Source organism: Penicillium malachiteum (assembly GCF_028827825.1).
Source record: "Penicillium malachiteum strain IBT 17515 chromosome Unknown utg000003l:1.0-4950554.0:1.0-4952489.0, whole genome shotgun sequence".
Taxonomy (NCBI): domain Eukaryota; kingdom Fungi; phylum Ascomycota; class Eurotiomycetes; order Eurotiales; family Aspergillaceae; genus Penicillium; species Penicillium malachiteum.
Window position 1 is genome coordinate 2,331,749 of NW_026643096.1, and position 24,699 is coordinate 2,356,447.

A 24,699-nucleotide genomic window follows, 5' to 3' on the forward strand; every position below is an offset into this window, starting at 1 on the left:
CAAAGTAGTTTAGCGGGTGACTCCCCTCTCTCCCACTCTCTCGAAGCTTCTGTGCAGTATAAATCCCATTCTGCCATTTCTCACGCGATCGTCATATCTCTCCATATCAACCTCCACCCTACATCTCGCTCTACATCCTCCATCTCTCTCCAACACATACCACCTTTCAACTCTTCAAATCTTCAACATGGACTGGGACTCTGTTACCAAGATCGGTGGCAAGCACCGTGGTGCTGGTGCCGCCCCTCGCGAGACCGTCATCAAGGGCAAGAGCGCCCTGAACGCTGCCCAGCGATCTGGTGGTATCCTCGCCACCGAGAAGAAGTACACCACTGGTAACATCGTAAGTGAACTTGAAAAGGAAACCAAAACATCAAAGAAATCCAACTAATAGCCCATCCCACAGTCCGCCAAGTCCGGCGCCCCCGAAGGCCAGCACCTCACCAAGGTCGACCGCAGCGACGATATCATCAAGCCCAAGACTGTCGGTCTGGACGTAGCAGATGCCATCAAGCGCCGCCGCGCCGAGGAGGGCTACAAGATGACCCAGAAGGAGCTCGCCACCAAGTGCAACACCACCGTGACCATTATCCAGGACTTTGAGCGTGGTTCCGCCACTCCAGACCAGAAGGTCCTCAGTGCCATGGAGCGCGTGCTCAACGTGAAGCTCCGTGGTACTGACATCGGTAAAGAAAAGTTCCCCAAGAAGAAATAAACTCTGATCGGGGGTGAGCCCGCGGCTATTATGCTTTTTGGATGAGACTCGGACAATCTAAGTTCTTTTCTGCATTCTTGGGATTCTTCTTCTTTTCTCCTTGTTTTTATGATAATTGTCATGTCATTTCCTCTTTACAGATGATGCCTTTTCCTACCTTCTTTTAGGAGGTTATTTTTTTTTTTCTGCTGGTCGGATTAGCGCTGGCCTTGCATGGAATGGGCTTAGAGAAAATTGGATAAAAATGTATAAATGAGATACCTCAATGTTTCTACGAGATCTATTCTTTTCAAATGTGGTCAAGAGCCTCTAATTTTCATTAGAAAAAGATCGCATGCACCAGTTTATGTGCTTCAGGTGCATATATCACTCCGATCATTCTGGGCTTGTCCAAGTGTGTGGGTCGTAGTATCATTAGTAGCACTAGGAGCCTCATTCGAAGGTCTAGGCTGTACGTAGTACACTTCTACTATATTGTGAAGGTCTTCTACGAACTCCAAATGCTTCTTAATCTGAACTGTTGAAATTTTGCAAAGCTTCGTATTGTCTATTTCGTGATATGCACATCCTCCGCTGGTCCGCATCTCGTGAGTTCCTGCACTCCCAAACGAACATATGACGCGACAGCTAAAAATATGAAGCATGCCATCTTTTATTAAATCAAGGCAATAAAAAAAGGGGGTTACCAACTCCGGTTGATCATGTAGGAATCAAGAAATGAGAAAATCGTGCCTCGAAAGGTCATCATCTCATCTCGTATGCCGGACTCGAGAGGGTCAAAAAATAGAAAAAACCAAACGTCCCGAGTCTAGTTCGCATCATAAACACATACACACAACTCTCGCCAACTGAATTCTCCTATACTTTTTGTCGTAGCACTTCGTCCCTTACTTTCGCAGCTGCTCCCGCTCAACCTCATACATGAAGTCAAAGTAGCCCTTATCGAAGTGGTGAATACGGACGTAACCGTCCTCACCACCGGAGGCGTAAGCGGTACCGGAGGGGTGAACATCGATGGTGTTGAGGGGACCGAAGTGGCCACGGACACGGCCGATCTCGTCTTCGAAGATCTTGTGGTAGAAACGAGCCTCGAATTTACCTTGGCGAGCAGAGGTGGTTGTGACATCCATGGCGGCCTGACCACCTCCCAGGATAACGTAGTCCTTCTTAGCGGTAATAGAGGCGGAGTTGAGGGGGGTATCGGCGGTGTAGGTTTTCAGGATGGCGAGTTCGCGAGCGGACATGAGCTTGATAGAGTCAGTTGACATGCTCCAAAATCAAAGTTCAAGAAAAAAAAAAGGAATGCATACCTTGGCAGACTTATCCTTGGAGGCGGTGATGAAGTGAGTGCGGTCGGCAGAGAATTGGATGTCGTTGATCTGGTGGTCAAATTCGTGGACCTGGACGTTCTCCAGCTGATCACCGGTCTAACATAACAAGTTAGTACGGACTGGTTGTACTGATAAAAAATATCTTAGATGGCCATACCTTAGGGTCGTACTGGCTGACACTGCCGTCCTCGTGTCCAGCAATAATGTACTTGCCCAAGAAGCTCCATCCTGCCACTGTCGCCTTACTCTCGGTGCAAGTAATGACCAAGGTTGGCTCGCCGGCCTGTGATTCGAGGTTGTCGCCCTCGCCATCGCCGTAGGCGATATCGAGAACAGCGATTGTGCCCAGGAAACCCATACGCTTCTCCGTCACAGCCAACAATTGGCTTCCATCCGGAGAGAATGCTACCCGCTTCACGGCAGTCGGGAAATCCCACACCTTCACACACTCGCCAGTCTTAATGTTCCATAACCGCACGGTGTTGTCTGCAGAACCAGTCGCAAGAATAACGGTGTTGGGGCTCACGTCGACAGTCCAGATAGCACCCTGGTGACCGGCATACGTTCCGAGGCGCTCGCCGTTGGCAGTCCACCACGCGCACACATTCTTATCCTTGGAAACTGAGAAAAGGAGGTCGCCGTCCTTGTTGAAACGAATTTGGTTGAGGGAACGTTCCTATACGTAGGATTGGATGTTAGTTTTCACTGTGGACCCCCGAGCTTTTAGCAAGAATCGCACGCACATGACCCGACAGCAGAATAGGTCTCATTTTGGACGGTGAGACAAGAAAAGACCGGAGATGGGGGTATCTGAGGCGATCGTCTCAGGAAGGAGTCGTAGATGGCGGGTATATCGGAGGAGGGGGGTCAATCTCGTCAACCGTTACTTTCTTTGACTAGTGAATTTCATCGCACAACTCCTCCAGCGCCAAGACTGACAAACCGTATCGAATCGCGGTTTTCCGCATAATCTATTTCTCCGGTATCTACACGTGACTGGCTACCCCTCAGCCCTAAGCCCTTCTTTACTACTTTGGGAAGTAGATCTTCTTTCAAGGTTCATGGGTCATGTGATCGGATGACTCATTCTTCAGCTATCAATTACTGCCTCAGGCACTAACATCCCGTGTGACTCGCCGACTCCCTTTCGGATGCCGAAGTATCACCACGAGATTAAAGGGAAAAAGGGGTGGAAGTACAGGAGTCATTGTGTGAGGGGATAGATGAGACCTAATGTTTCTGATGAGAAAGAAAGAAAAAGCTCAATTCCCTCTTAATCCCGAATAATTCTCTTTGCATTGCATTTGTTAAGCTTCCTTGGGTTCCCGAACAGATAACCAGCTCCGAGGGTTCTCGCCCCTAAAGAGGATAATATTCATGCTGTTCCCCGCTGTACCCCGCGGTTCTCTTTCCCTTCAGGCGCGAGCGGTCAATTTTTGTCTCCGCACCTCTCCGTGCTTTTCTTCATATTCTACTTACTCCTCCGCACGAGGGGCCAGAGAAACTTTCTTGTCCAGGTGCTTTTCGGCTCCGTCTCCCGGTTCCATCGCTATTTTAACCCCGCTGGCTGCTACTTCTTATCGCACCTTCACCAGCTCCACGAAAATGGCTTCCAAAATTGATGGCACGGCGATTGCCAAGAGCATTCGCGCGGGTCTTAAGACTGAGATTGAGGAGAAGCAAGCTACTAACCCTAGGTTCAAGCCCAACTTGATTATCTTCCAAGGTATGTGTCATATGAAGCTGTCATTGAAGCATAGGAGAAAATTTTGGACCCGAAATAAGGACTAACATCGCTCTTGATATACAGTTGGCAACCGCTCGGATTCCAGTTAGTCTAATTCCCCTGTCTTTGCTCTGGAAAGAACATCGTTTAGATTGAAAACAAGGGCAGGACTAATACAATTTAGGTACCTATGTGCGTATGAAGCTGAAGGCGGCTCAAGAGGTATGCAGAGACGAACTGTCCCAATCATATAACTACCAATACTGATCTACTCCTAGTCCAATATTCTCTGCACCCTGATCAATGTGCCCGAGACTAGCACCGAGCTGGAGCTCCTCCAGGAGATCACCAAGGCCAACAATGACCCCTCCGTACACGGTATCCTTGTCCAATTGCCCCTCCCTAGTCACATGTCCGAGCATACCATCACCTCTGCTGTCGCCGACGAAAAGGATGTTGACGGATTCGGCGCTATCAACATTGGTGAGCTGGCCAAGCGTGGCGGCCGCCCACACTTCACACCCTGCACGCCTCTCGCTGTTATGGAATTGCTGAAGGCTAGCGGGGTTGACCCCGCAGGTAAGACGGCAGTGGTTCTGGGCCGTAGTGACATTGTTGGCAGTCCTGTCAGCTTCTTGCTTCGCAATGCCAATGCTACTGTCACTGTCTGCCACTCCCAGACCTCCGATATTCCCAGCATTGTGAAGACTGCCGATATTGTCGTTGCAGCCATTGGCAAGGCTGAGTTTGTCAAGGCTGACTGGTTGAAGCCTGGTTGCGTCGTGATCGATGTTGGTATCAACTACAAGCCTGATGCTACTCGCAAGTCGGGTGAGCGTCTGGTTGGAGATGTGGACTATGAACTCGCCTCCCAGGTGGCTTCGCAGATCACCCCCGTTCCTGGCGGTGTTGGCCCCATGACTGTTGCCATGCTGTTGAAGAACGTTGTCCACGCTACAAACTCATACTTTGAGAAGCAAAAGGACCGACGCATTACCCCTCTCCCAATTCGCCTGCAGAATCCAGTTCCTTCGGATATTGCTATCTCTCGTGCTCAGTACCCTAAGCCTATTACTCAGGTCGCCTCTGAGATTGGCATTGCCAACCACGAGTTGGAGCCCTACGGCCACACCAAGGCTAAAGTTAGCCTTGATGTGATCGAGCGTCTTTCTCACCGTCGCAACGGAAGATACATTCTGGTTTGCGGTATCACCCCCACTCCTCTGGGCGAGGGCAAGTCTACAACTACTCTTGGTCTTACTCAAGCCCTTGGAGCCCACCTCAATCGCATCACCTTTGCCAACGTCCGTCAGCCCAGTCAAGGCCCGACCTTTGGTATCAAGGGAGGTGCCGCCGGTGGTGGTTACAGTCAGGTCATTCCTATGGATGAATTCAACCTCCACTTGACCGGTGACATCCACGCCATTACTGCCGCTAACAACCTCCTCGCCGCGGCTATTGAGACCCGTATGTTCCATGAGTCTACTCAGAAGGATGGTCCTCTCTACAAGCGTCTGGTCCCTGCTAGCAAGGGCAAGCGCGAGTTCAAGCCTATCATGTTCCGTCGCCTGAAGAAGCTGGGAATTGACAAGACCAACCCCGATGAACTTACCGAGGATGAGATTAGCCGCTTTGCGCGCCTGGATATTGACCCTGATACCATTACCTGGCGCCGTGTGCTCGATGTCAATGACCGTCACCTGCGTGGTATTACTGTTGGCACTGCACCCACCGAGAAGGGTCTCTCTCGTGAAACTGGCTTCGATATCTCTGTTGCTAGTGAATGTATGGCTATTCTCGCTCTGAGCAACAGCTTGGATGATATGCGTGAGCGTCTTGGACGCATGGTTGTTGCTACCTCCAGGAGCGGCGACCCTGTCACCTGTGACGACATTGGTGCTGGAGGTGCCTTGGCTGCCCTGATGAAGGATGCTATCAAGCCTAACCTTATGCAGAGTTTGGAGGGTACTCCTGTCTTGGTTCACGCCGGTCCCTTCGCCAACATCAGTATCGGTGCTAGCTCCGTCATTGCTGACAAGCTTGCCTTAAAGCTGGCTGGAACCGAGCCCGATGAGGATCACGATGCTAAGACCGGTTTTGTAGTGACAGAGGCTGGTTTCGACTTCACTATGGGTGGTGAGCGCTTCTTCAACATTAAGTGCCGATCATCGGGTCTGTCTCCCGATACCGTGGTCATTGTGGCTACCGTCCGTGCTTTGAAGGTGCACGGTGGTGGTCCCGAGATCAAGCCCGGGGCTCCTCTCCACGAAATTTACCGTACCGAGAATGTGGATATTCTCCGCAAGGGTTGTGTCAACCTCCGCAAGCACATTTCCAACGCTCGCCAGTACGGTGTGCCCGTCGTCGTGGCCATTAACAAGTTCGAGACTGACACCGAGGCTGAGATTGCTGTGATCAAGGAGGAGGCGATCGCAGCGGGTGCCGAAGACGCTATCCCCGCCAACCACTGGGCCGAGGGTGGAGCAGGCGCCGTCGACCTGGCTAAGGGTGTTCTAGCCGCTAGCTCCAAGCCTAAGGACTTCAAGCTGCTTTACGACCTGAACGGTACCATTCAAGAGCGTATTGAGTGCATCGGCACTCGCATGTATGGTGCTGACAAGGTCGAGTTCAGCGAATTGGCTCAGAAGAAGGTCGACACCTACACCAAGCAGGGCTTTGCCAACTTACCCATCTGTATTGCCAAGACACAATACTCGCTCAGTCACGACCCTGCCCTGAAGGGAGCACCCACCGGATTCACTGTGCCCATTCGGGATGTCAGATTAGCCGTGGGTGGTGGATACCTGTAAGTTTTCCTATCTTAAGCTCGCGTTGAGATGGCCCCGCTTGTTTCTTTTCCCTTGACTTTTCACCTCACTTTGCGTTTGGGATTTTTTTTTATCAATGCGGAGGCTAATTTGACTCATAGGTATGCATTGGCTGCCGATATCCAGACGATCCCTGGTTTGCCTACTGCACCGGGCTACCTTAATGTAGACATTGACACCGAGACCGGTGAGATCGATGGTCTGTTCTAGATCGTGTGCGTAGTTCCATTTTCTTGGATCTCTTTTTTTATTTTATTTTTATTATGGATAGAGCGGATATTTGATGTATATAACCATGATTGAGCATGGATCCGGGGTATTTTTTCAACATAACAACCTAACGAGGATAATATGGAGTATATTTAGATCGGAGAAATTTCAACACCCGAAGTTGACGTTGATGGAGATACTGGAATGAATTGAATTCTGGTCAATTGAACAGTTTAAAAATGTTGAAATTTCCCTAATCATTTCCCATGTAGATCGTGCTATTCGGGTGATCGTTTTCCGGTTCTTCAGTGGAGTCATGGTGTACTTCTAAACGTATAAGACGCATTTCGGTGAGTCGCCGGAGTGATGCTCCGATACTCCGGGAACCGCTACATAATTTTTTAATTTTTTTCACTCCTACTAACCGTAGCGGGTCAGTGGATAGAAGCTATGAACCCAGTCATTCGTAAAATGAAACATAAAAAGGGCTTAGAGGAACCAGTTAATCAGATTCAGTGATCTTTTTACCTTATCTTTTTCTCTAAAAAAGATTCCATCAATCTCTTATATTAGAGATTTTATCGTATAAACCCTCATCCCTTCAGGAAGTTCAGGTAAGTCTCGTGACTTTATCAAAGTCCGGCTTCGGCGCTTCTTTGCATCATTTCAAGCGGCAAACGGTTAAAAGAGTAATCAACTGAAGTCGTTCCTTGCAGGTAATACCTTTCCCCGGACAAGGCTTTTTCCTCTTTTCCCTTCAACCTTGCCATCCACTCTTATTCGGTAATTCCCCCAGTTCATTTGCCTTTGAAACATCCCGTTGGACTCTTGGTTATCCGGCTTTCCCGTATTCCCCCGGTCTCCCCCAGACCACTACCCATCTCTCCCGACAAATCATTTGCGGTGACGTTGCGAATCGCGGGCATAGGTCAACTCCGACTCCACCAGCCGCATTTCCCTTCTGCCGAATATCGTTTCCTCGGTTGTTCAATCGGCGCCGCTGTACTGCCCCGATCGAAGCCCTTCGAGCCAAACAGAAAGAGAGAAACTCCTGCTGACGCCTTTCCCCGGAACAGTCTGTGAGAAACAAGTGCCACAAAGGTGCTAATTCCCACTATGAACGCTCTTCGGTCTGGTTCCGCTTTCGCTCGCCGGTCCCTGGCAACCCCTCCTTCCGTTGCCCCTCGTCTCTCTTCTTCTTCTCGTGTTCTCTCTTCTTCTTTTACTTCCTTCTCTTCTTCCCAGAGATCTCTTTCTTCTGCTTCTCTTCCTCGCACAAACAGAATTGCTGCGTCTTCCCGCTGGTCCGGATCGACTCCTACTTTGTACCTTACTCAAACCCGCACTATGGCTTCCGAAAGCAAGATCAAGGTCGTGAACCCGGTGGTGGAGCTGGATGGTGATGAGGTATGGAAATGAAATCAAGCCCCCTTCCCAACCCCTCCCCTTTATATATTATACGCCTGGACTCTCTCCCTCGTGCGGGGTGAATATCACAAGCCTGCTCCTTGATTTCCTCGCTCGGAACGATACATTTTCGTCTTGTCCCGCCCTCGAACGCGGGGAAATACGGGGAAGACCAACTTTCGGGATCACCCTTCTCAATTGATTTCATGTGTCAATTGGGATCCCGAGGCTTGTCGAAGCACTTGTGGAGAGAGTGGCTTGTTCTCAATATGACTCAGACGTGACTAACCTGGCTTTTTTGCATATAGATGACCCGTATCATCTGGCAAGACATCCGTGAGAAGGTAAGATTGAACTTCCCTACCCCTCCATTGCCCCTCATCATATCCGTCATAAGGGTTCTACAACCTGCATGATAAGGGATCTGTGGCGCAGCTGGCTGCATGTCATCAATGCATGATATCATTATTCATGACGATCTGGACCATAAGCTAACATTGCATTCACTAGTTGATTCTGCCGTAAGTGCTTCTAGAATGGGAGATTGATCGTCCTGAGAAAATACCTCCCAGTTACTAAGACTGTCAACAGTTTCCTCGACATTGACCTCAAGTACTACGATCTCGTAAGTTTCTAAATTCGAAATGAAGATTGGAAATATCCCACGTACTAACTATTTGACTAGGGTCTTGAGTACCGTGACCAGACCGATGACCAGGTCACCATTGATGCTGCTGAGGCCATCAAGAAGTACGGTGTCGGTGTCAAGTGTGCCACCATCACCCCCGATGAGGCCCGTGTTGAGGAGTTCAAGCTGAAGAAGAGTATGTGGAGACCACGCATTGCGTTGTGAAACCCCGGAGACTAACCTTGTTCACCCTTCTAGTGTGGCTCTCCCCCAACGGTACTATCCGTAACATTCTTGGCGGTACCGTCTTCCGTGAGCCCATTATCATCCCCGCCATTCCTCGTCTGGTCCCTGGCTGGAACAAGCCCATTGTCATTGGTCGTCACGCTTTCGGTGACCAGTACCGTGCTACCGACCGTGTCATCCCCGGCCCCGGTAAGCTCGAGCTCGTCTACACCCCCGTTGGTGGTGAGCCCGAGAAGGTTCAGGTCTACGACTTCCAGGGTGGCGGTATCACCCAGGTCCAGTACAACACCGATGAGTCCATCCGTGGCTTTGCCCACGCCTCTTTCAAGATGGCCCTCCTCAAGGGTCTGCCTCTGTACATGAGCACCAAGAACACTATCCTGAAGCGTTACGACGGTCGCTTCAAGGACATCTTCCAGGAGATCTTCGACAACGAGTACAAGAAGGAGTTCGATGCCAAGAACATCTGGTACGAGCACCGTCTCATTGACGACATGGTCGCCCAGATGATCAAGTCTGAGGGTGGCTTCGTTATGGCCCTGAAGAACTACGACGGTGACGTTCAGTCCGACATCGTCGCTCAGGGTTTCGGTTCCCTGGGTCTCATGACCTCCACTCTCGTCACTCCCGATGGTGAGGCTTTCGAGTCCGAGGCTGCCCACGGCACCGTCACCCGCCACTACCGCGAGCACCAGAAGGGTAACGAGACCTCCACCAACCCCATTGCTTCCATCTTCGCCTGGACCCGTGGTCTCGTCCAGCGTGGTCAGCTCGACAACACCCCCGAGGTTGTCTCCTTCGCTGAGGCCCTCGAGGCCGCCTGTGTTGAGGTCGTCAACGAGGAGGGTATCATGACCAAGGATCTTGCCCTCGCTGCCGGTCGCAAGAACCGTGAGGCTTGGGTTACCACCTCTGAGTACATGGCTGCCGTTGAGCGCCGCCTCAAGGCCAACCTCAAGGCTCGCCTGTAGATTTATTCCCCCATTCTGTGATGTCCTCTTTTTTTGCATGCCATATGATATCTTCCCCCATTTAGATCTGGGGCAATTTTGATCTACTCTCTCACATGTACAGTTGTTTGAGAAAAATTAAAATGATTGCTATATGAATTTGTGCTTATTAGTAGCCGTAGATGTAGAGCATTGTATCTGGTCGTCCAATAACTGAATTCTCAACTCAAGAAAGCACCTGGAGTACATCTCAACCCAGTGTCTCGTCTTGAGTTCAGATTTACACTGCCCGAACTCAACTTCAATGTTCTCCCCTTCCTCCCTGAGCACCAACTTCAAGTCAAATGAGAGAAGGTCAGGGTATTACTTCCACTATCCCAGCAGACAATCTCCAACTTGAAATTTTTTTAACCATTTAAGAATGTGAGCTCGGGATCACCGAAACCCAGAAAATCCCAGCGTAGATCCGCCACCTGCACGACTAGTGTACCAGCTCTATATGCACAACCTTGGGAAAAACCCCCCACAAGCAATGATAAACGCAATTCCTTCAGTCAAGCCCTATCACGATTCGCAGTCCAGACCCAGAAAGCCTTCGGACCAGACTCCAGATTCCCATCATACGAACAAGTCGGACCCGAACAACCCTGGGGATTTACCGAACAAGGGCAATGTGATTGGAAGTCGTAAGGACAAGACCCATAAAACAAAGTCTAAACTCTTCAGAAAATGAATGAATTCTAAATCTTCAATTTAGGGCAAGAATTGCAACATCCGGCAAGCAATACTATAGGGTGGACCGATCGGCCAAAGCTCGATCCTCTACTCGTACGGGACGATCCAGATTAGTCGGGGTCTTTTCGGGAAAATCTGACATTGGATGAACTCCACATCTACTATATCAGATATCCAATCATAAACATTGGATATGGAGTGGTAGACCATACGAAGAGTTGAGGATGATGTCGTCGACGCAATCGGTTCTGACTTATTGCCTAATGCGGCATGCAGCCCGGCCAATGATTCATTCTCCGTCATTTGAGGGTCCAAGGATTGAGTTCTATGGGATGGGAAATATACTACGAGGGAATTATAATCCAGTTTATGGCGTCTGATAGATAACGTGTCTACGTGGTGGAGAACGATCTCTGCAGAACTCGGATTTTCCCTGCAACGCTCATATATTAGAAGAGCATCGAAGTATTTGCAAACTTGACGATCGAATCTGAAGAAGTGAACTTGAATTTGAATTGAGAATCCATTTCTGCGTTGTACATTCGTTGGATTTTTCCACTCGCTCTTTGACTACGTTATCATCTGGGGCATACGGCTTGCCATGGTGAAGGGATTGAGGCTCATTCCCTCCACGTTGAAACACATAGGCAGATGTCCTTCAGAGTTTCCTTTCTTGTCTGAATCTATTCTGCTGCATCATATTTTATCCATGGAATTGGGAATTCTTTCTTGAACATGCGTGTTGTGATCATCAGCACCATCTTTACTGGTCTCGCAACTCTCTTTGTCGCCCTTCGTCTATGGACTCGGTTCAAATTGGTGCATAGTCCGGGCTATGACGATATCCTCATCGTTGGGTCTTTGGTATGTCTTATCCCTAATGGCTTTTGGATTATGGACCGTCCTAGAATGGGGATAAAATCCGATACTTGGTCTCCGCCCAGAATGCTAATTACTTGCCCAGCTATCATGTTACGCCTTCTTTGCATTTATCCTTGTTGGTATGTCAATTTATCGCTTCTTTGAGACCCTATGGTCAAAGCTAACTTGACCAGAACGAAGTCATGGACTTGGAGTCAACATAGCAGATCTATCACCGGAGGTTATTGAAGATCAAATGCGTGTGAGTAACTAGGAACTATCTATTGAACAATATTTGGAACATCAGTCTGATCAACGATCATTAGTACCTTTGGCTTTCCGTCCCATTCTACAATCTCTCCCTTATCCTCAGCAAACTATCCGCTCTCTTCCTCTATATTCGCATATTTCGTGGACGAGGCTTCCTTCTAGCCACATACATTACAATGGCCTGCTTAATAGCGGCCGGACTCTGGATGGTCATCAGTGGCTTTGTATTTTGTGTCCCCATCAACGATTTCTGGGAGCTACATCGCAACGATCAGGCGAGTCATTGTCTACCCGAGGGACCAGTCTGGTACTCCAATGCTGCAATGCAGATCGTCAGCGATATCGTGATCATGATTCTCCCAATGCCCGTCCTCTCCAAACTCCAACTACCTCTAAAGCAAAAGGCCGGTATAATGCTTGTCTTTGGTCTTGGGGTCTTGTATGCCTCTTCCCTCCTATATCTACCTCCTATATCTACCACCCTCATTATACCTACCAGTCTCTAACCAATGAGTTTTGCTACAGTGTAATCGCTACAAGTTCTGCTCGTCTTTACGAACTAAGCACCATGGTCAGTGGTCGCGACTTCACAGAGAAAAATGCGGAAGCAGCCGTTTGGTCCTCCCTCGAGGCTAATGTCTCTATTATCTGTGCATGCATGCCACCTCTTCATCCCCTTTTATCCCGTCTCTTCGCTCTCTGTTTCCGTCCCATCCCACTCCATTCATCACCCGCATCAAAGGCACATTCCAATACGACTTGTCTAACCGAGACAAGGAAGCCATCGATCTATGATCACCATGGTGTTATTGGCCCAGATGGTGGTATCTTCTTTAATGATTTCTTCTATGCGGGACCAGGGAGTTACATGGCTAGTGTTGCGAAGTTGGAGAATGAGAGAGAGAGGGAGAAGGACTGTGAGAATGAGAATGGGATTCGAGTTGTTAGGGAATTGAGGATGGAGTCGGATTCAGTACCATTTCCGAATGGCGGATTCCTTACCACGGATTACTATAATCATGGCGGACACCATGACTTGAAGGAGAGGGATATTGAGATGGGGCGAATTGGGGAGGGATCGGGTTCTAGTGGGAAGGGAACTGCCAATCCGAGTATTGAGTGGGATTTGGGGGGATTTTGAATTCCCGGACTACAAGGAGAGGATGAATGCGCCTATTTAGGTCATTCTAGTCTTGGCTTGAAGTCGAACTTCTTTTTTGTATATTATTATGAGGTACTTACACGCACAGTGGATATATGAATACACGATTGATGACTCGATACTGTTCTTGATAGATCTGATTAGATTGGAGATGATCTGATAAGTGCATTGACTTGGCCCTGTATATGAATTTCTCGCCCTGAAAGACCCAAAGATAACGTTTAAATTGCAATGATGAAAACCGTCGCTATTTACAACTTTGAATAAATGTTACTATCCTTCCATCTCATCGCTTGTGCAATGGCCTTCGCTACAGCGACGCACTTCTCTTCTCCAAATCTTCCACCAATAACCTGTACACCGACTGGCATGCCATCCACCAAGTTAATGTCATCTATAAATTGTTAGTCAAACCTCCTGGCTGTCAATGAGACAATACACTTTGATGGAACTCACATTGCTCCTTATTAAACTTGTCACCAGCATTTCGAGGAACATGATCAAGCCAGTCCTGATCTGGCATGTCCTTATCTTTAGAAACACTGATCGCAGGGATGGTCAAGGAGGCATATCCAACTAGATTCCAGATGCTGGTATATCCGACGTAATTATTGGACTTAACCCAAGTCCAGGGCTTATATCCTACCCAAGGTGTATTTGGCATGATCAATGCGTCAATGCCAGAGGACATCCAACGTTCAAGATAACCACTCTCGTATAAGTACTTATCCGCGTTCAACTACCAAGGGTATCAGTTTCATGGAATCTTTATAGGGAAGTTTATTTGTCTCACCTGATGAGTCTCCGACGTAGTCAAGGTATCTTTCTCTTTTCCAACAAGCATACCCTCAATTAGAGGCTCACCGGTCATCTCAGTCTTTCTCCGACACCCTTCACCACCATCAGATAGAATCGCCTTTTCCCACAGCTCATATGCGTATTTATGAGAGGAGGCGTCCCATTCAAAAACTGCATCAAATCCAAAATTAGCTTCTTAGCATATCGATTCATTAAGTGAGGATTTCAGACCTTCATGACCAGCGGCTTTCAAGGCACCGATGACATCCCTCACGGCTCTCTCAGCAGGAGGTTGGCATCTCACAACTCCATCATCAACCAAATACCCGATCCGAAGACGTTTGCCACGGAATGAGGCAAGACTACTCCGCCATAGCACAGGTGCAACATGCTGATCGAGCTCCCATGGTGAAGCACAAGGCAAAGCCTCCATGTATCGTTCAATACTCGCAAGGCTACAACTCATGGGTCCTGCTACCGAGCGAACAATATCTTGGCCAGGACTAGGAAAGAGAATGTTAGTGACAGTACAAATCAACAAAATTTAAAAATTTACAAGTCACACCCGTATGGGAGATAATTCTTACTTTCCTCGCTCATAAGGGTGTCGTCCTGGACTGGGCGAAAGTCCATAAATTCCGCACAATCCTGCAGGAATTCGAATCGATCCACCGAGATCAGTTCCGATACCAAGGGGGCTACCCTTAGCAGCGATAATCGAGCCCTCACCACCGGAACTCCCACCAGAGATCAGATTCCGATTGAGAGGGTTGACGCACTGACCGAAGAGATGATTATATGAATCAGACATCATCATCGATTGTGGAAGATTGGTCTTCACATAGAGCACTGCTCCTAGTCGGCGAAGGGTCCTAGCGACGGATTTATCCGCTTGAACTGGGTCATTACTGAGACCAACCCATCCTCCGAAGAGTCAGTATACTCCAAGCCAAATATTCCACATGGGAGAGGAAGTATCTTACCAACCGAGGTATCAAACCCCTTGACCGAAAATAAATCCTTGATAGAGACAGGAAGACCATGCAATGGGCCAGTGGTTTCACCCGTCTTCGCAAGGCACTCATCCATCTCTTTCGCAGTAGCGAATGCCTCTTCGAAGAAAATCTCAGTACAACATGTTGTGAGTTGGTGCGCTAGTGCTGCGCGCTTAGCGAAGGCTTGTGTTAGTTCCAACGACGAGAGCTCTCCGGATGAAAGCTTGCGCAGTAAAACCGTGATATCAGTTTCCTCGGTTAGAGCGAGCTCGGTTGGAGTCAGGATCTTTCGAATGTAGGTCAAGGCGTCGGGTGTTGAGTCTACCGAGGGAATCGGGGATAAGCGCCACTCGGCAGGGATTAACTCGAGTTGACGGGCGCGCTTTTGAGCGGCGATTTCTAGATAAGAGGTAGAAGATGAAATGGCTGCCATGGTGTATTTACAAAATTGAGATTCAAAGACTGAAGAGATTAATTAAGGGGAAAGCATGGCGGTATTTATGTTTACATCTATAGTCCGAGGTTGAAGTGTATAGATAAGAAGTGCGGAGAGGGTATAGATAGGCTTCCGCTTTAGGAAAGTAAACTAACAGCACTCAGGCATTTCTAGTATTATGGACCATATACATTCATTCATTGTGAACAGATCATCTGGCTCCTCCATCTCCGCTCGCACTGCTCTTGTGCATCTGGATATCGTGGAAAGTCGCACTGCTGACAATTCCGCCAATAGGCTCTCAGGGACTCGCATTGCTCCGCATTGGTCGCATGCATACCAGTGAGGTAAGCTGGGGTAGCTAGATGCACGTAAAATCTCGAGGATATCGGGATTTTTGATATTGCATCACAAACGCGATCTGTCATTTTTGATAAGATGCCAGCATGAGCTGAAGATGCCTCGTCTTGTTTGCTCCCAGCAAGACTGAATGCCCCAATAGCGCCAGTGCATCTAAAGACAACAGTCGCAAGCCCACTTTCCGTCTGGTCTCCAGAGTCCATGTTAATTATTTGATCCATAGCCCTAGCACTAAGATCCAGGACGTCAATATTGACATCTTGATTTGCGAGATGAACAAAAAGGTCAAATGTATCTGCCGGACACCCCACTGAATCAAAGAAACTAGGTTCTAGAATCCGACGATGCCAATCATCGAATATCAAAGAGCTCTTGCGAACAAGAGCGCCGGTGACATCGAACCAAACCAAGTAAGCCAGAATATCTCCAAGGCCCGGAATCCGAGCTGCAAGTTGATCAAGCTGTGCTTCATTTTGGCAATGAAGGTCCAAAAGGGAGCGTGCACCTTGTAAATGGCGATGCCATCGACCAAAAGATCCACAACAAACTTCAAAAATCGCAAATGTTGCAATCCCAAATAATGCAATAGGATGTCCGGATTCGATGACTTTGCTCAAGTTTGTTAAGGCCCCGAGATGTGTTTGGATGGATTGTTTATTATCCGATCCTCGAAGCCGAGAACGGGCAAAGTTCAATGTGCGAGAGATAAGCTTGACGGCTTCAGCTGGGAGTTCTTGTTCGATCGCTTGTATCTCCCGGTAGAAATGTGACAATAGATCTATGAATCCGTATAGATTGATTGGAATATTCTTGCTTTGTAGTTCTGTCGTATCCGGTTCTACATCCGCTGTTGCTAGAGAGGAGGAAGAGGGTCCTGCGCACGACGATGTCTTTCTCGGGCTTTCTTTCTTTGGACCCATCCAAACAACTCTTTGCGGATAGCTGCATGTTGTTCCTTGTTGTTGACAAAGTTGACAACGGGGTCGGTTCAGATCACATTTGAGGCCTTTGGCATGGCAACGGTGGCAGTGACGGTCATGACGAATCCCACGAGGCTTCTTCATGCTGGACATCATGTTGTACAAACATCAAATGCTATTTTTGAATCGGAGTAGGACCGAGGGAGATAAGAGTGCGGGGAGATGAGTTGCCCGATTGGTCTTCGCCAAGAAGAGAGATGAATTCGAAGTGGATCTCACGAAGACTTTATCTTGATTGGATTGTATCCATTTTCGACAACAGCTATGTTATAGCTGTTAGGATGTTCCGACCATTCAAAATTTCTGGATCTAGGGATTCTTATCCCCGTGTCATTGAGAGTGAACTAAGTTCATGCGATGCTTCGAGTGGAGCCTGTTTGCTCTTTCCCGCATCAACAAGCCGCTTCCACCGATCGGATGGAAATTTTTGGTAGAAAAATAAAATGAATGTTTCATTGAAGACGAAAGAGCTGCCAGCTATTAAAGGACATAATCAATCCAAAGTGAGTGGCGAGACGACCTGCAAGCAATAACACAAACCGAGCCTGAAAAGACAGAATCTCATGACATTGAACACGAGCACAATAGCAATACAGAAAAACAAAAGAAAATTGCAGAAAAGTGACCGAGTCTATCGAATTAAACGAGCGAATCACAGAAAAGTATCCAATCGCAAGAAAGCAGTCTAAGAATCGAATCTCAATTGTGTCGCATATTATCATGCCGATTTGGAGCCACCATATGCCAGTACCGACTCTTGGGGTCTGCATCCTTGCTACCATGAACTAAGCGGTCGGCCAAACGCTCGCGTCTCTCTCGTCGCTTGGTGGATGAGTTTGGTTGCTCTGGCTTAGCCTCCTTCTCTGCAAGCATGGCTTCATCAATTGCATCGATAGGGAGTAGCAAATCAGCCTCCTTGAGCTTGTCCGCACGACGACGTCGACGATGAAATTTAGCATGTCGGCGAACTGCTGAATGAACCTTATGGACCCTGGAACTGGAATGCTGTGAGTTCGGCTTGCTCACGAGTTGCTCAATTTCAAGTTCGTACTCCTTGGTCTCGTCCGGCCAATCAATGTCCCAATCCTTAGTATCAAATTCTTTTGTAATGGGTAATTCCTGACCAAGTTGATTTGACTCAGGATTTGTTGGGCGGGAACGTTTAGCCTTGGGCAACTTTATCTCGGATTTTTTGCGATCGTGAATACTGTTCTTTCTGGACAGGGAATACTTTTTCGACATCCGTTTCTTCAGTTGCTCCACGGCCGCAGTCAGGGATATTTCCGAAGCAACACTACCCTCCGCCATAGAGCAAATAGAAGTCGCGAGTGCTGCAGCAGCTTTCATCTGATCTGCCAGACCAGCCGCGGATCTTGTCGCCTCCAGTATTCTGTCTCTGACACCAGGGGACTCAGGGGACTCCAAGTCCAAGTCGGGATGGAGAGATCTCGCGGGAGTCCCAGGCTGATTAACTGGAATTTGAGCAAAGGAGCTCGTCGGTTCCGGGGGACGACTATCCGGGCTTGATGCACATGAAGCGGCGGAGGTAGAAGTCTTCTGTGGTGCAGTAAAAGGATCAAAACTTTGAGGGGTCATCACAGGGATGTTGAGTCCATAGAGCCCAATGAATGGAAATTGAAGAGATGCGGTGAAAGGAGGTTGCCCAGTCACTGGCACAGGAAATACCATGGGAATCTTTGCACTGGTACTCGACGCATCGGGATCTGTCATCGATTTGGGCAAAACAGCGGGACAACTCCGAGCCCTGGTCTGACTGGCGGAGGAATTTGTGGATGACGGCGTGCCCGAATTCCTCTCAGATACACTCGTATGCGTGGAGTCGACGCTGCTGGAGCAATGGTTACAGAAGATGTCGTATTCACCTTCCCGTGGTATGAAACTCAGCGTGACAGGCTGTAGTCCCATGTACATTTCCGGAGGCAAGCTGCGCACTTGTAGCCATGAAGGCAGCTCATCTAATGGGATCAAAGGAGCGCAGACCCCATCGGGACGAAAGAGGCAAAATCGAGGACGAGGTTGACGGGGACCGAAAGGCGAGTAAGCTGGGTGAAATTGCATGGACTGCATGGTGACGGGTAACAGTAAATGAAAAAAAGATACAAAGAGTGTGAGCTAATGAACGAGTATAGTTTCAGAGAGTGTATCAGAGTTGTGGATATGAAAGCAGATAGTTGTTTACGGGAGGAAGAAGAGAAGAGAAGAGGGAAAAAGTTGTATATGCTGTTTATGTTGACATCTATACTAGAGCGCACCTTCCTCATACACATAATCTTCATAACATCAATAGAGAAAAGTAGGAAAGAACAACCTTGCATTGATCACGAGACCTTCCATATTAAGAAGGAAGGTAAGTGCCATTACGACACGTGAATCCCAAGTCAGGATTGAGTGTCGATGTCGCATTGATACAGATTACTGTGGGCTCAACCAGACTCTGGGGGATAACCTCAATATTGCTCAGAGTGAAGTCTTTGCAGGATGAGTTGGTATTGCACTCAATAATGATGGATTCAGTGTGCTTGAGATTGGGAAGACCCTCATTGTACCAGCAAGGATCAGTGACGCAAGAACCATCACCAGGACGCCAGCTATTAACTGAGCCTGTGAAGCCCGCCCAGGTAAAGTCTTCCATCATAACAGAGGCATTATTAGCACGACCAGTAGTCGTTCCGTCACCCAGTTGAGTCTCTGAAGATCCTTGGTTGGTATAGCTCTGAGTAACGAAAATGGGGAAGGTCACGTTGTATACGCGAATGTTCTTCCAGGTGATGTTTTTGGCAATACCCTGTCCTCCTGACCATGACTTGAAGCGGGACGCATAGACAGCATCGATGACTGTCACGTCTTCAAAGTGGATGTTGGAGACATTGGCATAAGATGATTGATCTTCTCCCAGTGATCCAATGCTCATTCCATGGCTTTGATATCCAATGGTGTTTCGCTCGAAAATGACATTGTGGGATCCTGATTGGACAGCAATGGCATCATCACCGTTGTAGATGACACTGTCGGAGATGTGGACATTGGTGGCTGTGACATCAAAACCATCGGTGTTGAAGGGGAATGATCCCGTGGACTCGGCATCGATGAAGGCATGGCTGACTGTGATGTTGTCGCCTTGAAGTTGCACATTCCAAGCAATTGGTTTGCGCGACTTGAAGTATTTGAGAGATCCATCTGTGGTGTCAAAGCTCATCAGATGAGGTCGAGAGTCAAGACCGGTGCCATTGGTTGGGTTCGCATCCCACCACGCCTGTCCATATGAATAGATCCATCCATTATTGACATTGTCAGAGCCAGTGTAGTCAATACGGGGACCCTTGAAAGAAAACCAATACTCGCCGTCCGAGTATAGGGTCCCGCCAGTCCCATTAACGATTTCCTGGACGGTTGTGATATCTTGTGGCAGGTGTAGATTTCCATTCATCTGAATCTCCACATTGCTGAGGTTGGTGGCACTGATGGGTGTGAAGACATTATAATCCACGCCTTTTTGGAAAACAATGACGGAGTCGGTGGCACACTTGGCGAAAGCTTTGGAGATGGCTGGGGAATCACTGGCCGTGCCGTTTGAAGAGGGAATAACACAACGATGGGGACGTCCAGTTGTGGAGCGTCTGAACTCAGGAGCACCGAGAGCAATTGTAGACAGGGCTGCCCACACAGCCGTTGTTTTCACCAACATGGTGGTCAATTGAGGCCAGGAATAGTGAATTGTATAACGAAAAGAGGAAGATATCCTGCACACAACCCAGGCTTTTATAGTACTCAAGAGCTCATGGCATACTGCGCTCGGTCCTTGTGACCTCCTCAGTTCATCCAAATGGTATGATGTAGATTTTCCTAACCCCAGATATTAGAGGCATGTTTTCCCCACAATGTGGGGAAGAACCCTGTTTGAACAGCCTCGTGTGGATGGACTTTTATTTGAGCGGATGGGTCTCCCCGATTCATTGGTGGAATTAATGTGATGATCGACACAAATCGAGTATGAATTCGTACCCCAGATAACTGGGGCATAGTAAGTCTTATGTATTGATATGGGAAGTTCAGGTGTGACTTGCTCGCTTTTCTCTCTGTCGGTTTAGGCCATTTATGACGTGGATATTTTCTCCGAGGGCCACTGGGGTTGATTCCGGCTTCTAGCGTGTAAGCTAGATTGTAGATTACATATTCTGCCGTCTTTCTGACTTCCAACATTTGAGATCTCTTCGTTCTAGTCTCGATTGAAAGAAGTAGCATCTTGGTCTTCCTTCAGGTCGATGTTTTATTTCGCATTCGCCGAGATCATTCCGCCTCCGTGAGTTGCACCAAGCCTTCAAGTTAGCAGGACAGGATGATCTGGAAACCTCCCTTGATCTGTGAAGATTTTCGCAGTAACACCGACATGTAGCAATAGCAGCAACTTCCAAGGTTGAAGCAAACAGATCGATCACTCAATTCCAAAGTCTTGATGAAAAAACAGTTTCAATGTTATGTTTCTCACTTTTGCCAGCGGGGATGACATATTATTCGGTCCTGTCTGGAATAGTGCTTTAAGCACAGTCTAACATTAGGCGTTCATTGCACCTGTGAATTAATACGAGATGAAGTTAATAGGGCGGCCTTTCACCCGTCGGCAGCATGGTCACTCCGATCTATCAACTCATTTTTTTCTTAAAAACGGGAAGAAAAAACCCCTTGAAGGACTGAATCGCCAAAAATCAAACACTCATTCCAAACTTGAACATTGATCACTGATATCGGGGTCAACGAAGAACTTGTTCTGGTTACAGGTGGATCTGGCTTCCTGGGATCCCACTGTATCATCCAGTGCTTAGCAGCCGGCTATCAAGTCCGGACGAGTGTCCGATCGCTAAAACGCGAAGAGGAACCCCGAGGAATGCTCCGTGCCGGTAAAGCGACAAATCTCGAGAGACTTTCCTTCATCGAAGCCGATCTCATCAATGACGATGGTTGGACAGATGCAGTAAAAGACTGCACCTACGTTCTCCCCGTCGCATCGCCACTGCCAGCCTCCGCGCCTAAGAATGAGAATGAACTAATAAAACCCGCCCGTGAAGGCACTTTACGTGTCCTCCGAGCCGCACGCGATGCCAAGGTTAAGCGTGTCGTTGTGACTTCATCCTCTGCAGCTATCGAAGGACATGGACGGCAGGATCGGAATAAGGTCCTCACTGAGGAAGATTGGTCCGATGTTAACGCCCCTGGTCTTGGCGCGTACGCGAAAAGCAAAACCCTGGCAGAGCGCGCTGCGTGGGATTTCATCAAGAATGAAGATGGTGGGCTGGAATTGTCTGTGATTAACCCTGGCATGATTGCGGGTCCGGTTCTAGCGTTGGACACCTCCTCATCGATCGAGGTGATCTCCCGCCTGATGAATGGGGCTATACTAGGATGTCCGAATTTGCATTGGACGTTTGTGGATGTTTGAGATGTGGCTAATATGCATCTTCTTGCCATGACGAATCCAAAGGCGAATGGGGAGCGATTTCTATGCCTGTCCCAGCCGCAGATGTCGATGAAGGATATTTCGTTGGCTTTACGAGAACGATTGGGCGATAAGGCTAAAAGATGTCCCACGCGCAGTATTCCTGATTTTGTTGTGAGGATCATGGGAATCTTTGATTCGGGTATTGTGCTGGTTGTTCCCATGTTGGGTCAAACTTTCGTGGTTTCTGTGGACAATGTTCTGGGCTGGACGCCTCGTTCTAGTGTTGATGCAGTGGTTGCTGCCGGAGAAAGCCTCTATAAATTGGGCTTAGTGAAGAAGTGATTCAAATTCAGACCTCCATTTATTGAAGTCTCGGGCTCTTGAGTTTTTGTGTACATGATCTCTTATCCGGCTCATAATTGTTGTCAAATATAGGAGCTATTGAAGCTTGATCTGAATTAAGTAGCCTTAATGATAGTATGTAGTACTCCGTAGCCAGGTGGTGACTCATGCTCAGAGATAGGGCGAAGGAAATTAAGATAATATTACTAGTATTCAGGATCCTTCAGATCAATTTTAAGATCTATCATCTCGCACAATCTTCCATCCCTGGCTATTCTAGGCGAGCCTGATTACACGTTGTCGCTCGAGCCCCCTGGTGAAAATCATAAGTGCATTAACAATATTCCTTGAAACTTCTGATTTTTATTTTCATTTCCGCTCCAATTGATCAGAATAATTCGAGTCTGATCCTAATATTTTCCAAACCATAAGGTCTTTGGTTCTGGCTCGACTGTTCTACTGTTCTACTACAGTTCATAGTGGAGCCTGGAAGAGTTTAGCCGCTGTCAGCTTATCGTTCTACTCCACATCAGCTCATCTCCACAACTTGATTGCTGTCCGCTCCTACAGAACCCCAGAACATCCCCTCCTCCCTAAGACAAAAGACACATCTCAAATACACCGAGATTACAGCTCCGGCTATCAAAATGTCTACCTCTACATCTCTTCCAAACCCTGACAACAGCGATCGCGACACACCGTCCTTCAAAGCCGCAGACGCAATCCTCCAGGCCGGCAGCTCGGCCTTCATCGCTGCACCCGCCCAAAAGGTCTGGGAAACTGTGATCGACACATCAACATGGCCAGAATGGAATTCCTTCGTTCCCCGAGTGACAGTCTACTCTCAACCCGATAGCGATGCCAATGATACACTCTCACCCATCCTCCAACTCGGCACAAAGATGACCTTCCACGCTCGCATGGATCCTACATCCACCAAGCCCCAGAAGTCAACCGATACTGGACTCATTGTTACGGTATTCTCGCCTCCAAATGCAGAGACTGGTGCAACGGGGCGTATTGTTTGGGCATTTGACCCCGATGCGGCAACCACCTACTCTCCTTCGCTTTTAGCCGTGGAGCGACAGCATGAAGTGCGTCAAGTTGAGGGAGGAACGGAGCTTCGGAACTGGGAGAATATGGTCGGGTGGTTGGCCTATGTTGTTAGGTGGATGTATAAGAAGCAGTTGGATGTGAATTTTGAGATGTGGTCTGTTGAGCTGAAGAAGTTTCTTGAGGGAGAAGGGAATTAATCTGCGTGTCTTCTTTCATCTTTACATGATTATGCGCTGGGGATCTGTTCTATTTTAATCGCAGCTGTTTTGCTTCGGTTACTTCGGGTGCTCCGAGGAAATTCAACTAACCTCAAATGGGTCAGATATGCATGAACCATTAGATGTGGGGATTTCCTCTGGCCACAATCTTGGGCATCGAGATTTAGCTGTACTCAAGCGCTCGAATCCTGATTATTTACTTCGGACTTCTCCTCTAATCCTTATGTAGTAGGAGCTCCACATCTAATGGCTTCCTAGACGTGCATAATGCGTCACGGTATGACATCCATCTATCTGGATTTGTTTTTTCAGTCCTGCGTCCGAGTCTCCGAGCGCCTCTTGCTGCGTGCTTCTATGCAACGCCCGCCATTCGTGCAGTGATTTAAACAACGCGATAAACCAGCACCGGTAGCTCGCAAGACCCAATTACCAACGCATAATCCTTCTTGGTACTTGAGATAGTAAAGATGTCAGATCGTGTCTGTGAGAAATGATTCCAGCCTATGGATAGGCCACCGATACATACTCATAACAACTGGGAGGTCGGCACTATTGTTTTGAAATGAGACACTCGGCGCCTCGGTTGATTTCAGCTAGTGAAAAAATACGGAGAACTCCGTGGGGCTGATGTATCCGGATGAAGCAATTATTCAAGTTGCACTCCGTGTGAGCAGTCACATAGTATGTAGGATTGTGGATTTGTGGTGGAGCAGCTGGGTACCTTCAGGGAATAAATCCTGTTATAACCCCGAAGATCAAATCCCGAGGCCTGGTCAGATAAGCCCCCCAGCTATCAAACGAGGACAACTTGATATGAATGCAAAATATGAGGTATAGTCTGGAGCTAGTATTCAATGGTATAAATTTCGAGCCAAAACCTTCAACTTCTGTTGAAGAGGTGCTCAAAGGATATTATTGATGGCTAAGCAGCAAGGAGAGGAGTATCGAGCTGAACGGGACGGGCCGGGGTGTCAGCGTGGGGGCAAATGT

General features: G+C 48.2%; 11 protein-coding genes across 11 annotated transcripts; 6 read left to right on the plus strand and 5 right to left on the minus strand.

Annotated features, from left to right (window-relative positions):
- Positions 1-187: 187 nt before the first annotated feature.
- On the plus strand, positions 188-715 carry mbf1 (multiprotein-bridging factor 1; the record flags this gene model as incomplete). The annotated part of the gene is made up of 2 exons (XM_057090645.1): positions 188-343; positions 407-715. The coding sequence occupies 2 exons, from the start codon at positions 188-190 to the stop codon at positions 713-715; spliced, it is 465 nt and encodes a 154-aa protein (XP_056945386.1).
- An 887-nt stretch (positions 716-1,602) lies between these two features.
- Positions 1,603-2,816, minus strand: tif34 (translation initiation factor eIF3 subunit i; the record flags this gene model as incomplete). Its single annotated transcript, XM_057090646.1, has 4 exons — positions 1,603-1,962; positions 2,026-2,142; positions 2,204-2,722; positions 2,790-2,816. 4 exons carry the CDS (start codon positions 2,814-2,816, stop codon positions 1,603-1,605), a joined length of 1,023 nt encoding a protein of 340 aa, XP_056945387.1.
- Positions 2,817-3,651: 835 nt separating this feature from the next.
- Positions 3,652-6,810, plus strand: N7483_007210 (C-1-tetrahydrofolate synthase; the record flags this gene model as incomplete). The annotated part of the gene is made up of 5 exons (XM_057090647.1): positions 3,652-3,772; positions 3,857-3,877; positions 3,957-3,994; positions 4,051-6,578; positions 6,702-6,810. The coding sequence occupies 5 exons, from the start codon at positions 3,652-3,654 to the stop codon at positions 6,808-6,810; spliced, it is 2,817 nt and encodes a 938-aa protein (XP_056945388.1).
- A 1,116-nt stretch (positions 6,811-7,926) lies between these two features.
- On the plus strand, positions 7,927-10,062 carry N7483_007211 (NADP-dependent isocitrate dehydrogenase; the record flags this gene model as incomplete). The annotated part of the gene is made up of 6 exons (XM_057090648.1): positions 7,927-8,217; positions 8,526-8,561; positions 8,728-8,738; positions 8,809-8,842; positions 8,903-9,041; positions 9,104-10,062. 6 exons carry the CDS (start codon positions 7,927-7,929, stop codon positions 10,060-10,062), a joined length of 1,470 nt encoding a protein of 489 aa, XP_056945389.1.
- Positions 10,063-11,511: 1,449 nt separating this feature from the next.
- N7483_007212 (uncharacterized protein) lies at positions 11,512-13,048 on the plus strand (the record flags this gene model as incomplete). The annotated part of the gene is made up of 5 exons (XM_057090649.1): positions 11,512-11,640; positions 11,741-11,777; positions 11,832-11,899; positions 11,964-12,346; positions 12,433-13,048. The coding sequence occupies 5 exons, from the start codon at positions 11,512-11,514 to the stop codon at positions 13,046-13,048; spliced, it is 1,233 nt and encodes a 410-aa protein (XP_056945390.1).
- A 272-nt stretch (positions 13,049-13,320) lies between these two features.
- On the minus strand, positions 13,321-15,295 carry N7483_007213 (uncharacterized protein; the record flags this gene model as incomplete). Its single annotated transcript, XM_057090650.1, has 6 exons — positions 13,321-13,463; positions 13,526-13,808; positions 13,863-14,038; positions 14,099-14,370; positions 14,455-14,791; positions 14,851-15,295. 6 exons carry the CDS (start codon positions 15,293-15,295, stop codon positions 13,321-13,323), a joined length of 1,656 nt encoding a protein of 551 aa, XP_056945391.1.
- A 200-nt stretch (positions 15,296-15,495) lies between these two features.
- N7483_007214 (Zn(II)2Cys6 transcription factor) lies at positions 15,496-16,731 on the minus strand (the record flags this gene model as incomplete). Its single annotated transcript, XM_057090651.1, has 1 exon — positions 15,496-16,731. One exon carries the CDS (start codon positions 16,729-16,731, stop codon positions 15,496-15,498), a length of 1,236 nt encoding a protein of 411 aa, XP_056945392.1.
- Positions 16,732-17,337: 606 nt separating this feature from the next.
- N7483_007215 (uncharacterized protein) lies at positions 17,338-18,726 on the minus strand (the record flags this gene model as incomplete). The annotated part of the gene is made up of 1 exon (XM_057090652.1): positions 17,338-18,726. The coding sequence occupies one exon, from the start codon at positions 18,724-18,726 to the stop codon at positions 17,338-17,340; it is 1,389 nt and encodes a 462-aa protein (XP_056945393.1).
- Positions 18,727-18,994: 268 nt separating this feature from the next.
- On the minus strand, positions 18,995-20,344 carry pgxC (putative extracellular exo-polygalacturonase; the record flags this gene model as incomplete). Its single annotated transcript, XM_057090653.1, has 1 exon — positions 18,995-20,344. The coding sequence occupies one exon, from the start codon at positions 20,342-20,344 to the stop codon at positions 18,995-18,997; it is 1,350 nt and encodes a 449-aa protein (XP_056945394.1).
- A 1,197-nt stretch (positions 20,345-21,541) lies between these two features.
- On the plus strand, positions 21,542-22,435 carry N7483_007217 (uncharacterized protein; the record flags this gene model as incomplete). Its single annotated transcript, XM_057090654.1, has 2 exons — positions 21,542-22,021; positions 22,136-22,435. 2 exons carry the CDS (start codon positions 21,542-21,544, stop codon positions 22,433-22,435), a joined length of 780 nt encoding a protein of 259 aa, XP_056945395.1.
- A 647-nt stretch (positions 22,436-23,082) lies between these two features.
- Positions 23,083-23,688, plus strand: N7483_007218 (SRPBCC domain-containing protein; the record flags this gene model as incomplete). The annotated part of the gene is made up of 1 exon (XM_057090655.1): positions 23,083-23,688. One exon carries the CDS (start codon positions 23,083-23,085, stop codon positions 23,686-23,688), a length of 606 nt encoding a protein of 201 aa, XP_056945396.1.
- Positions 23,689-24,699: the final 1,011 nt, after the last annotated feature.